Source organism: Loxodonta africana, chromosome 7 (assembly GCF_030014295.1).
Source record: "Loxodonta africana isolate mLoxAfr1 chromosome 7, mLoxAfr1.hap2, whole genome shotgun sequence".
Classification (NCBI taxonomy): Eukaryota; Metazoa; Chordata; class Mammalia; order Proboscidea; family Elephantidae; genus Loxodonta; species Loxodonta africana.
In genome coordinates this window covers 6,288,523-6,301,571 of record NC_087348.1, presented here as the reverse complement: position 1 = coordinate 6,301,571, position 13,049 = coordinate 6,288,523, and the positions used below count along the sequence as shown (strand labels likewise).

At 51.0% G+C, this 13,049-nt stretch overlaps 1 protein-coding gene across 1 annotated transcript in view; it reads left to right on the top strand.

The window, feature by feature from the left end:
• The window catches only part of IGHMBP2 (immunoglobulin mu DNA binding protein 2), a 40,707-nt gene that overhangs the window by 5,783 nt on the left and 21,875 nt on the right, over window positions 1-13,049 (top strand). The window contains exons 3-5 of the mRNA XM_064287628.1: window positions 5,470-5,662; window positions 7,118-7,215; window positions 10,078-10,241. Of these exons, the coding sequence (XP_064143698.1) occupies window positions 5,470-5,662; window positions 7,118-7,215; window positions 10,078-10,241 (455 nt within the window). The remainder of the gene's footprint in view (window positions 1-5,469; window positions 5,663-7,117; window positions 7,216-10,077; window positions 10,242-13,049) is intronic.

The following is a 13,049-nucleotide window of genomic DNA, read 5'->3' as shown; positions in this document are numbered from 1 at the left end:
AGGCGTCAGTTCTTCTTGGGTCTTCCTTATTCATTGTCCAGCTTTCATGTGCATATGATGCTATTGAAAATACCGTGGCTTGAGTCAGGCATGCCTTAGTCTTCAAGGTGACATCTTGGCTTTTTAACACTTTAAAGACATCTTTTGCAGCAGATTTGCCCAATGCAACGCGTCTTTTGATTTCTTGACTGCTGCTTCCATGGGTGTTGATTGTGGATCCAAGTAAAATGGAATCCTTGACAACTTCAGTCTTTTCTCAGTTTATCATGATGTTGCTCATTGGTCCAGTTGTGAGGATTTTTGTTTTCTTTATGTTGAGGTGTAATCCACACAGAAGGCTGTGGTCTTTGATTTTCATTGGTAAATGCTTCAAGTCCTCTTCACTTTCAGCAAGCAAGGTTGTGTCATCTGCATAACGCAGGTTGTTAATGAGTCTTCCCCCAATCCTAATGCCCCATTCTTCTTCACATAGTCCAGCTTCTTGGATTATTTGCTCAGCATACAGATTGAATAAGTATGGTGAAAGGATACACACCTTTCCTGACTTTAAACCATGCAGTATCTCATTGTTCTGTTTGAATGACTGCTTCTTGGTCTGTGTACAGGCTCCTCATGAGCACAGCTGAATGTTCGGGAATTCCCATTCTTTGCAATGTTATCCATAACTTGTTATGATCCACACAGTCAAATGCCTTTGCATAGTCCATAAAACACAGGTAAACATCCTTCTGGCGTTCTCTGCTTTCAGCCAGGATCCATCTGACATCAGCAACGATATCCCTGGTTCCACGTCCTCTTCTGATCGGGCCTGAACTTCTGGCAGTTCCCTGTTGATATACTGCTGCAACCACTTTTGAATGATCTTCAGCAAAATTTTACTTGTGTGTGATATTGATGCCTATTCCAAAGAAAGGTGATCACCTTTCTTTGGAATAGGCATAAATATGGACCTCTTCCAGTCGGATGGCCAGGTAATTGTCTTCCAAATTACTTGGCATAGGTGAGTGAGCACTTCCACTTCTGCATCCGTTTGTTGAAACATCTCATTTGGTATTCCATGAAGTCCTGAAGCCTTGTTTTTTGCCAATGTCTTCAGTGCAGCTTGGACTTCTTCCTTCAGTACCATTGGTTCTTGATCATAGGCTACCTCCTGAAATGGTTAAATGTCGACCAGTTTTTTTTGGTACAGTGACTCTGTGTATTCCTTCCATCTTCTTTTACTGCTTCCCGTGTCATTCAGTATTTTGCCCATAGAATCTTTCACTATTGCAATTTGAGGCCTGATTTTTTCTTCAATTCTTCCAGCTTGAGAAATGCCAAGCATGTTCTTCCCTTTTGATTTTCTACCTCCAGGTCTTTGCATGTGTCCTTATACTACTTTACCTTCTTGAGCCGCCCTTTGAAATCTTCTGTTCAACTCTTTTACTACATCATTTCTCCTGTTCACTTCAGCTACTTGATGTTTAAGAGCAGGTTTCAGAGTCTCTTCTGGCATCCATTTTGATCTTTTTTTCTTTCCTGTCTTTTTAATAACCTCTTGCTTTCTTCATGTATGGTGTCCTTGATGTCATTCCACAACTTGACTGGTCCTTGGCCATTGGTGTTCAGTGCATCAAATCTATTCTTGAGATGGTCTCTAAATTCAGGTGGGATATACTCAAGGTCATACTTTGGCTCTCATGGACTTGTTCTAATTTTCTTCAGCTTCAACTTGAACTCGCATATGAGCAATTGATGGTCTGTTCTGCAGTTGGGCTCTGGCCTTGTTCTGACTGATGATATTGAGCTTTTCTATCTTCTCTTTCCACAGATCTAGTCAATTTGATCCCTGCGTATTCCATTCGGTGAGGTCCATGTGTATCATTGCCATTTATGTTGTTGGAAAAGGTATTTGCAATGAAGAAGTCGTTGGTCCACAAAATTCTATCATGTGATGTCTGGCATCATTTCTATCACAAAGGCCATATTTTCCAACTATTGATCCTTCCTCTTGGTTTCCAGCTTTGCCATTCCAATCACCAGTAACTATCAATGCATCCTGATTGCATGTTTGATCAATTTCAGACTGCAGAAGCTGGTAAAAATACTCAGTTTCTTCATCTTTGGCCCTAGTGGTTGGTGCATAAATTTGAATAATAGTTGTATTAACTGGTCTTCCTTGTAGGCATATGGATATTATCCCGTCACTGACAGCGCTATACTTCAGGGTAGATCTTGAAATGTTCTTTTTGACGATGAATGCAACACCATTCCTCTTCAAGTTGTCATTCCCAGCATAGTAGACTATATGGTTGTCCAATTCAAAATGGCCAGTGCCAGTCCATTTCAGCTCACTAATGCCTAGGATATCGATGTTTATGCATTCCATTTCATTTTTGATGATTTCCAATTTTCCTAGATTCATACTTTGTACATTCCAGGTTCTGATTATTAATGGATGTATGCAGCTGTTTCTTCTCATTTTGAGTCGTGCCACATCAGCAAATGAAGGTCCCGAAAGCTTTACTCCATCCACATCATTAAGGTTGACTCTACTTTGAGGAGACAGCTCTCCCCCAGTTGTCTTCTGAGTGCCTTCCAACCTGGGGGGCCCATTTTCCAGCACTATATCAGACAATGCTCCGCTGCTATTCCTAATGTTTTCACTGGCTGATGCTTTCAGAAGCAGACTGCCAGGTCCTTCTTCCTAGTCTGTCTTAGTCTGGAAGCTCAGCTGAAACCTGTCCTCCATGGGTGACCCTGCTGGTATCTGAACACCGGTGGCAAAGCTTCCAGCAACACAGCAACACGCAAGCCCCCACAGTACGACAAACTGACGGATGCGTGGGGGCATTAACACCATAGAGGTAGGATTTACAACGCATAGGATAATCACATCAGATGACAAAATGGTGGACAACCACCCAATACTGGGAATCATGGCCTAGCCAAGTTGACACACATTTTTGGGGGACACAGTTCAATCCGCGACAGTGTGCCAACCCTGCTGGAAACGGGACACTTCTTAACCACATGCTTCAAATCCTTGTCATCCTTGGACGGAGTTAGAAACCTAGAGAAAGGAATCCCGCCAACACCGTAGCTTTCGCCACCGCAGCCTCTGCCCCGTTTTTGTGGTGAAGGGGTGTTTGATTTCACGGACTCTTTCCCCAACAATTGTTGGAACGTTGTCCTGGTAAAAACGATCTCTGTCTAAAATAGACAATAGCATGAAACTTGTTTTCCAGCGACAAATGTGACGTTCCAGGCATGGGTGAGAGGGCTCAAGGTCATGGTTGTGGAAATCTAGAAGACAGGCTACGTTTAGAGACAGATGAGTCTAGGCGGACAGCAGAGGATGAGGCGTGGGGGGGAGCCTGCTGGTCCGAGTCAGACTTGAGCAGCAGGAGGTCTTACACTTTCTTGCTCTGGGCCCTAGAGTCCATCACTCACCCTCTCTGAAGACTGGGCTAAAGGGATAAGAGTGGCACCCGTGGTGTTGCTGCACCTTCCGCGTTGCCGAAGGTGCCCCGGTGGCACGGTAGTTAAGTGCTTGGCTGCCAACCAAAAGGTTCGAGGTTTGAACCCACCAGCGTCTCTGCAGCAGAAAGACGTGGTAGTCTGCTTCTGTAAAGATGACAGCCTTGGAAACACTATGGGGCAATTCTGCTGTCCTGTGGGGTCACATCGTTTGGAATCGATTCGGTGGCAGTGGGTGGTGGTGGCGTTGCTGTGGGGATGAAATGAACAGGTTGGATGTATGTGCGGTGGTTTGTAAACTCTAAAATGCAAAGATAAAAGCATATTCATTTAGTAACCCTTTGTGAAGTGGATGACTTAATAGGTTAGTTAGTAGTTGATGACAAACAGGAAGTCGGCGGATGTAGCATTTATGTGGAAAAGTCGGGAGTTAAATTTCGCTGTGTTGTTATAGCTGTTGGTCAGATTCCGGTGGAGCCGTGATTTCTTCATCTTGGAGGCACAGTGTTAAGGCTCAGGAGCTCAGAAATACAAATCTGAAGTGCTGTGTCCCATGCGGGGCTGCTGCTGGGAGGGTCAGTTAGGGACGAGGCCTCTGTGTGCCCGCCTCTGGGGGTGCCCGGACACAGACCAAACCTCTCTCCCGGAAGCAGTGTTGCCACCTCCTGTTTGTCGTGAAGAACCTGGGGAAGGAGATGAGATAAGAGTCAAGGTGCGTGGAATTCACTGGGGAAGGAAGCCAGCCAGGGCTGAGCATGAGCCTGATGTTCGGTGATGCCGTGCACACATTCACACTCGGAGTCAGAGGGTGGAAATAGATGGCTTTGACCTCAGAGTGGGTTCTGTCAGGCAGGCCTGTCTGCTCCAGGTGACAGAAAACCCCAGCCAAGCTGGCGTAGCCCAGGAGGGAATGCGTCAGCTGTCAGACCTGAGCGGCCAGCTCTGGGACTCCAAGGAGGTTGATGCCAGGGCTGGTTTCTCTCCACTTCCTGGCTCGGCCACGTGGTAGCAGTTCTGTCTCTACCGTATGTCCTCTCAGGCTCCTGGTCTGCTTCCAGGTGTCCCGGCAGATGTCTCCGTGCCTCTCAGGGGCTGCATTTGGTCACACCGTGAGCCCATCCCCAACACACTTACTGTGGTCAGGGACTTGCAGAGCCCTGGTCGCTGGCATAGGCTTGGATTTGTGTGCTATCCCTGGAGTTGGGTGAGGCCCCTCAGAGTCACCTGGCAATGAGTGGGTCACCAAACAGTTATCCCAGGAAAAGATCCATGCAGAGCGGGCAGTAAACAGCCACCGTCTCCATCGGTCTCCTGTTTCTGTCTGGAATGTTCCTCCCCAGCCATGCTGAAGGTCTTCACTCATGTGGGGCCGCCCTGCTTACCTGTCACCCCTCAGGGGGCCTTTCCACACAGCCTTCCTACAGTACCTCCTCGTCCCTCTGCACCCCTTCCTGTGCCTCGCTTTCCTTTTTGGCACTGACAATATCCTGTAAGTAGTTTGAGGACAGGGGCTGGGTTTTGTCCACAGTACAGAGCCAGTGCCTGGCACAGTCGTGGTCGAGACAGGCTCTTTATATAGCTTGTTGATTGTCATGTGTATTTAAACAGCTCCTTGATCCTGAATAAATTTCCTTATGAGTTAACCAAACCTGTTGCCGTCAAGTTGATTCCGACTCATGGTGACCCTATGTGTTAGAGTAGAACTGCTCTGTAGGGTTTTTTTCCCCCTGTAATTTTTTTAATCTTTATGGTAGCAGATCGCCAGGCCTTTTTTTCTCGGTGCTGCTGGGTGGATTGGAACTGCCAACCCCTCTGTTAGTGGTCTAGCGCGAACCGTTTGCCCCACCCAGTGACCTTAGGTGTTAATTTTTTTCTTTTTTCCTGTTACTGATTTTGTTTACAAAAGAAAGTAACAGAGATAAAATGTTGGAAATAGAACGGAATTTATTCTGCAGCTCGTATGTCGCTTTTCTCAGTGTTTCACGTACCTTTGCGTTTCGGGGTTTGCAGGCGATATCGTGGGGCTGTATGACGGCGCTAACGAAGGCAGTCCGCTGGCCACGGGGATCCTGACGCGGGTCACCCAGACATCGGCCACGGTGGCCTTTGACGAGTCGCAGCATTTCCAGTTGAGCTTGGAGCGAGAGAATTCCTACAGACTACTCAAACTTGCCAACGACGTCACCTACCAGCGACTGAAAAAGTGAGCGTGCGCGCCGAAATCAGGCCTGACGTTTCCCGGAAGCTCAGCCAACGCCCGCCCACTACTTTGCCTGCTGCGCCAACAAAAAGCAACCCTGCGCTCCCCAGTGCTTCTTGCGGCACATGCGGACGGGGAGCTGCAGGCGGCGGGGCCTGGTGGGGGCGGGGCCGGGGCGGGGCCGGGGCGGGATTGGGCAGGGAGGGCGGGGCCGGGGCAGGGATCGGGCCGGCGGGGTGGGGCCAGGGCGGGGCCGGGCGGGGATCGGGCCGGCGGGGTGGGGCAGGGCGGGGCCGGGCGGGGATCGGGCCGGCGGGGTGGGGCCAGGGTGGGGCCGGGCGGGGGATTGGGCCGGCGGGGCCGGGCGGGGGGCCAGGGCGGGGCCGGGCGGGGATCGGGCCGGCGGGGTGGGGCCAGGGCGGGGCCGGGCGGGGATCGGGCAGGCTCGGGCTGGGCCGGGCGGGGTGGGTGGTGCTAGGGCGGGGCCGGGGCCGGGCGGGGCTTCAGCAGGCTGGGGTGGTGCTCAGAGGTGGGGGGCTGGGTGGGGCTGGGGAAGGGCTGGGGTGGGCCTCGGAGGCGGAGCTGGGTGGGGCGGGGGGGAGGGCTGGGTGCGGCTGGGGGAGGGCACGGAGGTGGGGCTGGGGCGGGCCTGGGTGGGGCTGGGGTGGTGCTCGGAGGTGGGGCTGGGTGGGGGCTGGGGAGGGCTGGGGCGGGGCTCAGGTCTGGCTGGGGTGGGCTGGGACGGGGCTCGGAGGTGGGGCTGGGGTGGGGCTGGGGTGGGCTGGGGCGGGGCTCGGAGGTGGGGCTGGGTGGGGCGGGGGGGAGGACTGGGGTGGGGCTGGGGTGGTGCTCGGAGGTGGGGCTGGGTGGGGCTGGGGAGGGCTGGGGTGGGGCTGGGGTGGTGCTCGGAGGTGGGGCTGGGGTGGGCTGGGGAGGGTTGGGGAGGGCTGGGGTGGGGTTGGGGAGGGCTGGGGAGGGCTGGGGAGGGCTGGGGAGGGCTGGGGAGGGCTGGGGCGGGGCTCAGGTCTGCCTGCGGTAGGCTGGGGCTGGGCTCAGAGGCGTGGCTCGGTGGGGCGGGGGAGGGCTGGGTGGGGCGGGGGAGGGCTGGGTGGGGCGGGGGAGGGCTGGGTGGGGCGGGGGAGGGCTGGGTGGGGCAGGGGTGGTGCTCGGAGGTGGGGCTGGGTGGGGCTGGGGTGGGCTGGGGCGGGGCTCGGAGGTGGGGCTCGGAGGTGCGCTGGGGCAAAGTTGGGGCCTGGGGGGAACGGCGGCGGCGTGGGGCTTGGGGCAGGATTTGGGCTGGGGCCTGGAGCCGGGCCTGGGGCGGGGCTCGGAGGTGGGGCTGGGGCCGGGCACCTGGGGAGCACAGGGTGGGGTGGGGTAGGAGCTCGGGGCAGGAGCTCTGGGGCGGGCCTGGGGCAGTGAATCCCGGCTGCTGACCCGGGGCGTCTCCCTCGGCAGAGCTCTGCTTGCCCTCAAGAAGTACCGTTCTGGCCCCGCGTCCTCCCTCGTAGACGTCCTCTTCGGCGGCTCAGACCCTAGTCCCGCTGCTGACACACGTAAGAACTTCGGGTTTTTCTTTTCAGCTGACATGGCTGTTGACAGCCTCTGGAAGAACGAGACCGCGGGCCATTTTAGCAGGCATTTGAAAATGTACAGTTAGAACAAACCTATCCTTGACGTCCTTTTATGAATGTCTTTGAGCAACTTGTATGTGTTAGACCCTCTTTCAGCTACTCAGTAGAACAAAAGGAGCTTGTTCCATCGTTCTTTAGAATGTTCTTTCGAATGTATCTAAACATCTTATTTTGAAATGTGAGGCTATTTTTTCTAGCTCAGTACCGTGTGAAATTAGAGGACGCCTGATCATACTTTATGCTTGATAGCACTTTTTGTTTGTTTGAAAAATCTGAATTCGGCAAGCATTTGATTATTTTCTCAACATCCTTCCAATTTAAGATAGTCTGTCCTGACTGTGGGGTCCCTGTGTGGGGCAGACGTGCCTGACTGCTGAGAGGTTGGCTGTTTGAACCCACCCAGAGGCACCTCGGAAGACAGGCCTGGTGACTTACTTCCAAAAAATCTACCACTGAAAATCTTACAGAGCAGAGTCTACTCTGACGCCCATGGGGTCAGCATGACGCCCATGGGGTCAGCAGGCAACTGTTTTTTTTTCAATTGTAACAGTAACATGTTACTGTTGCACGAAGTTTAGAAATAAAGAAGCATAAAATCAAAGGAAAAAAAAAATCGTTCACAAAAATATGTTGACCTAGCTTGTCAGGGCTGCTGTAACAGAAATGCTACGAGTAGGTGGCTTTAAAGAACAGAATTTTGTTTTCTCACAGGTTAGGAGCCTAGAAGTCCAAATCAGGGTCTCGTCAGTGTTGCACCTTCTGTGGGCCTGTCTCCTGGTTTCCGGTGACTGCCGGCAGCCTTTGTGGGATGAGACCTTACATGGCATCTCCCCGTGTGTGTCTCTGGGTATATTCTGCTCTTTTCATAGGTACCAGTCAGAAGCGGCTATCAGGCTTAGGGCCACCCTATGCTGGCATGGCCTCATTAACGTAACAGAAGAAAACCCCTATTTCCCAAGAGGGCCGTATTCTTTTTGGGGGACACGGTCCAATCTGTAACATGTCGTCTAGAGTTAGCTGCACTAGTACTTGGTGTATCTCCTTCTAGTCTTTTTCCTGTACGCATATGGAACAGTGTATCTGTTACACACACGCACACGCATGCACGCACGCACACACATCCTACCCTTCACTTCGCTGTCAGTCGTCGCTGTACTTCCTTCAGTGTTCTGGAGGAACGTCGTTTTCGAGGGGAGTTTGTGTCTCATCAGGCAGCTGCGTGTCATTTGTCTAGTCCTGTAGACGCTGGACTTTGTCGTTTTTTACAGCAGTGACTTTGGTCCAGTCTAGTACGAGGGTTAGCCCACAGCCGTTTCTGTCACATCTGTGCTAGTGTCGGCTTTGAAGGTGCAGGGCTGCTCTGTAGTGCTTTTCCAGTCTTGGTCCTGATGACTTACTGTCTTATAAATACGCATTTTCTTTGTGTGTCTGTCTTTGGCAGTTGTGAAAGCGCTCACATTTCAATGATACCTTTTTTTTTTCCAGCTAATATTTATTGAGGGGTTATGGACTGAATTTTGTCCCTCAAAAATATGTGTTGTAAATCTTAACCCCTGTACTTGTGGATGTCCCATTTGGGGATGAGGTTTTTCTCTGTTATGTTAATGAGGCCATATCTATGTAGGGAGTGTCTTAAGCCAATCACCTTTGAGATATAGAAGGAGTGGTTTAGGCACAGAGAAGGAAGCCCGGAGGGGCAACGTAGATCCCAGCCACATGACGATCACCAAGGAATCGAGGAACAGAGTTGGGAAGAGAAAAAGACCTTCTCCTAGAGCCAACAGGGAGAGAGCGAGAGGCTTCCTCTAGAGCCAGTGCCCTGAATTTGGTTGGACTTCTAGCCTCTTAAACCGTGAGAAAATAAATTTCTGTTTGTTAGAGGAACCGCTTATAGTATTTCTGTTAGGATAGTGCTAGATGAATAAGGCACGAGGCTGCTGTGTGCTCAACACAGAGTTAGAAACGTGTTTACTCTGTGTTTAGGAACACGATGTGTCTTACTTATAGCTATGAGCTAAAGACAGGGGTACAGTGAGGAGTCACAGAGGGGACCCTGGAGCTCTGGATCAGAGGGACCGTGACGACCCCACATTCCACTATTGTGACTGTTCATGAGGGTTGCTTCAGCCTTATTTACTCGCTTACTGAGCGTCTCTGTGTGCCAGGTACCGGGAGCACAGCTGAACAAACGGTCCCTGTTCTCAAGGAGACAGAGCAGAAGAAACAAATTAGCCTTGTCATGGGAGATTTGAAATAGAAACACGATCCTGGAATTTGTTATTAGTTGTATTTTGTCATTTGTCATTTTTTGGGCCCTTAAAAAAGGGACAACGTGGTAGAAGCTAGTGTGTTCCAAGAATCATTTACTTCAAAAAAGTCTGTTACTTAGGAGCATGAGTTGGCCAGCTTTTTCTGTAAAGGGACAGATAGTAGATACGCTAGGCCTTGCGAGCCATATCGCCTCTTTTGCACGTCAGCTCTGCTGTTGTAGTGGAGAGCAGGCACACAGACGATATGCCGACAAGTGAGTGTGGCTGTGTGCCAATAAGACTTTATTTACAAAAACAGACAGTGGGTTGGATCTGGCCCATGAACCGCAGTTTGCTGATCCCTACTGCAGAAGAAGTTGTGTGGAAACAAAGATTGATTTCGTGTTGATGGGGTTTTCCTTGTGGGGAGGTTGTTCCTGACGTGTATCAGTTGCTTCCCTCAACGCACACTCTGAGAGGAAGGAGTGCCAGGTGAGGGAGAGCTGGGGCCTAACTGCCATTGCTTCTTCTCCAGCACCGCCAACCTTCTACAACCCCTCCTTGGACGCCTCCCAGAAAGAAGCGGTTTCGTTCGCACTGGCCCAGAAAGAGCTCGCCATCATCCATGGGCCTCCTGGCACCGGGAAGACCACGACTGTGGTGGAGATAATCCTTCAGGCTGTGAAGCAGGGCTCAAAGGTGGGCAGGGGTGCCTGTGTCTGTCAGGTGGCCGTCCACGCTTAGCAGGAGCTCAGCCAGGCACCAGCCTTGGTTCTGCTGAAGCTGGTCAACAGCGTTACTGAGCACTTATTCTTTTATTTTTAAGGAGGAGGTTTTATTCATGAAGAGATTTATAACCACTTACATTTATAAAATGTAAACCTGGTAACAACCTAAGTCTCCAACAACAGGGAGTTGGGGAGAAAGACTACGACATACCTACAAGGGGGGCTGTTGTACAGTCGTGAAAAGTGCGTTTGTGCCGAAGAGATAACACATATACTGGAGGTGACCAGCTGTCCCTGTTTGCCGAGGACTTCCCCAGTAATTTTAGGTCTGAAAGTCCTGCCTCTCAGGAAACGCCTGGGTCCTGAGCAAACAGGGCCAGATGGTCACCCTAGGCAACTAGTTGCAGCTGAGTCAGTTCTGACTCATGGTGGTCCCGTGTGTGTCAGGTGAACTATGCACTGAGTCGTTGCCGATCCAGCACTGGGCTGGGCCCTTTCTGACTCTGACCATGCCCCAGGACAGCCAGGAGGCCCTGGTGTTGTGTTTGTGCTCAGAGAGCGTCCGTCTGGGCCATAGAGAAAGTCTCCTGGCAGCCTTTGTTATGGACCAGGCATCGGTCTGGGATGCAGCTGCTCATCCTACTGGCTGTGCTGGGGGTCTGGCCAGGGCTGGGGCTGACGCTGACCACGGCCCCATCTGTGTCTTCGGGAGCTCAGGGTCTGGTTGGGGCAGACAGTTGAATCGTAGTTAATCAGGTCGCCTGGTTAGTGGGTACAAGGCCACGTGCAATCACAGATCCCTGGTTTTTTGACGTATGGAATGTAATATTGTGCGTTATTGTGTACAGCTGTTTTTTTAGGTTCCCATTTAACCATTTCTGCACAGGCTGTTCAGTGACATTGATTACATTCTTCATGTTATCTCCGTTCTTGTTGTCCTGTTGCCATTAGTTTCCCTGGCCCCTTACATTCCCATCTTTGTCTTAAAGTGACTGTTGACCATTTGGTCTCCTACAGGTTATTTTTAAAGGAGCACAGTACTCATGGGATATTCTCTATTTTGTGAGCCAACCTGTTATTCAGCTACAAGGTAACCTGGGGCCAGCTTTGGCTCAAGGCTTAAAGGGCATCTCAAGGCAGTAGTCTTGGGGAGTCATCCAGTCTCAATCAGTCCAGTAACTCTGGTTTTTTTTTTTTTTTCTTTAAGAATCTGAGCTCTGTTCCATATTTATCTCCCATTCTGTCAGGATCCATGTACTGTGGCCCTGATTAAAACGGTAGATAGTGGTAGCTGGGCACCATCTAGTTCTTCTGGTCTCTGGATAGGTGAGGCCATGGTTCCTGTAGAGTAGTTTCTTCTTTGAGTCTCTGGTTTTCTTCTTTTTCTTTTGCTCCAAACAAGTGAGGCCAGTAGTTATATTTTAGATTATTACATCCTTTTGTAATGTTTGAGGAAGGATCTCTTATCTCATTCTCATCAACATGATGCCATCGTGGAAGGCTTTCAAAAAGGTTTCAGGTTTACCAAGTGTTGGATAACAATGAGAATTGGAACAGTGATGGTCACCATGTGCAGGTCAATGGTGACCAAGTGCTTCGAGACCTGGGCTCTTGGAAGTGCTTCCACTCTGCTTACCCCTCTGGTGTGAGCTGGACGCTATTGCTGCCCAGTTCCCAGACGAAGCTGAGAAGCAGGATCAGGTGCCCCAGGCCCTGAACAGCGAGGGCAGAGCTAGGACGAGCACCCGGGCCGACGTCCTCCCTGAGCCTTGCTGCCTTTCTGCTGCCTCTCAGAACTGAGCAGGAGGGCGTGCTGCTCCTGCAGAGGCACAGAGAGTGAATCTTCAGGTTTCCTTTGCAAATTGACTGCCGTTGCAGCAGAAAGCAGCTGTAGATAACACCTACCGGGAAATCTGCTGCTCAGAGAACTGCCGTCAGGGTTTTCCTGCTAGTGTGTCTTGGTTGGCACAGACATTTGGAAACTAGTAGGAAAAGATGGCTTATTGGCAGGAAGCAGACTGGGTGGTTTTGGTTGGGTGCCTGTGTTTCGATAAACAAAGTGCAACAGGAGACCTGGCGCTCGCTGCCTCTGGCTGCGTCTGTGAGGATGGGGGCTGTGTCGGGAGGGCGCGGGGCTGGCAGCTCCTGCCCGATTCCTGGGCTGCCCTTGCTGCCTCCTTTGCAGCTGCCGCCTGCTCCCAGAGTGGAGCTGCAGTTTCTGGAGCAAGGTGGGGTCCATTCAGAAAGAGTCCCCCTTTCTAACTGTCCGTGATAGGGTGGTTTGGCCAGGGATGTGACGGAATGCCCCACCCGCTTGTTTCAGGGCACCCGCCACCCCATCCTTTTCCTTCTGCAAGTCACTTAACCCTGCTGCTGCTCTGGTGACTGGCACTTTCTGAGACACAGCTTGTGGTTACCCACGTACTGTGTAGTTGGCAGTCAGGTGTGTTCTCTAGACTATTTTTACACATTTTTTTACAGCTCCAAGCTTACACGTTAAAATGATCAGTCATACACACTTCACCCTTCTTTATTCTTCAGGCTTTCAGTTTGTCTTGGTGTAAACTTAAGTGGTGTGATTAAGATATAAATGACCAGGCCACAGTAGATGGACCCGGATAGAATGGGAGAAAAACATGGACCTTAAATTCCTATTAAAAAAAAAAAAAAAAAGACTGAACCGGTTGAGACTGGCGGACTCCCTGAGACTCCTGAGATACTCTTTAAACCTTGAATCAAAACTAGCCCCGAGGTCACCTTGTAGCTAAGTAACAGATTG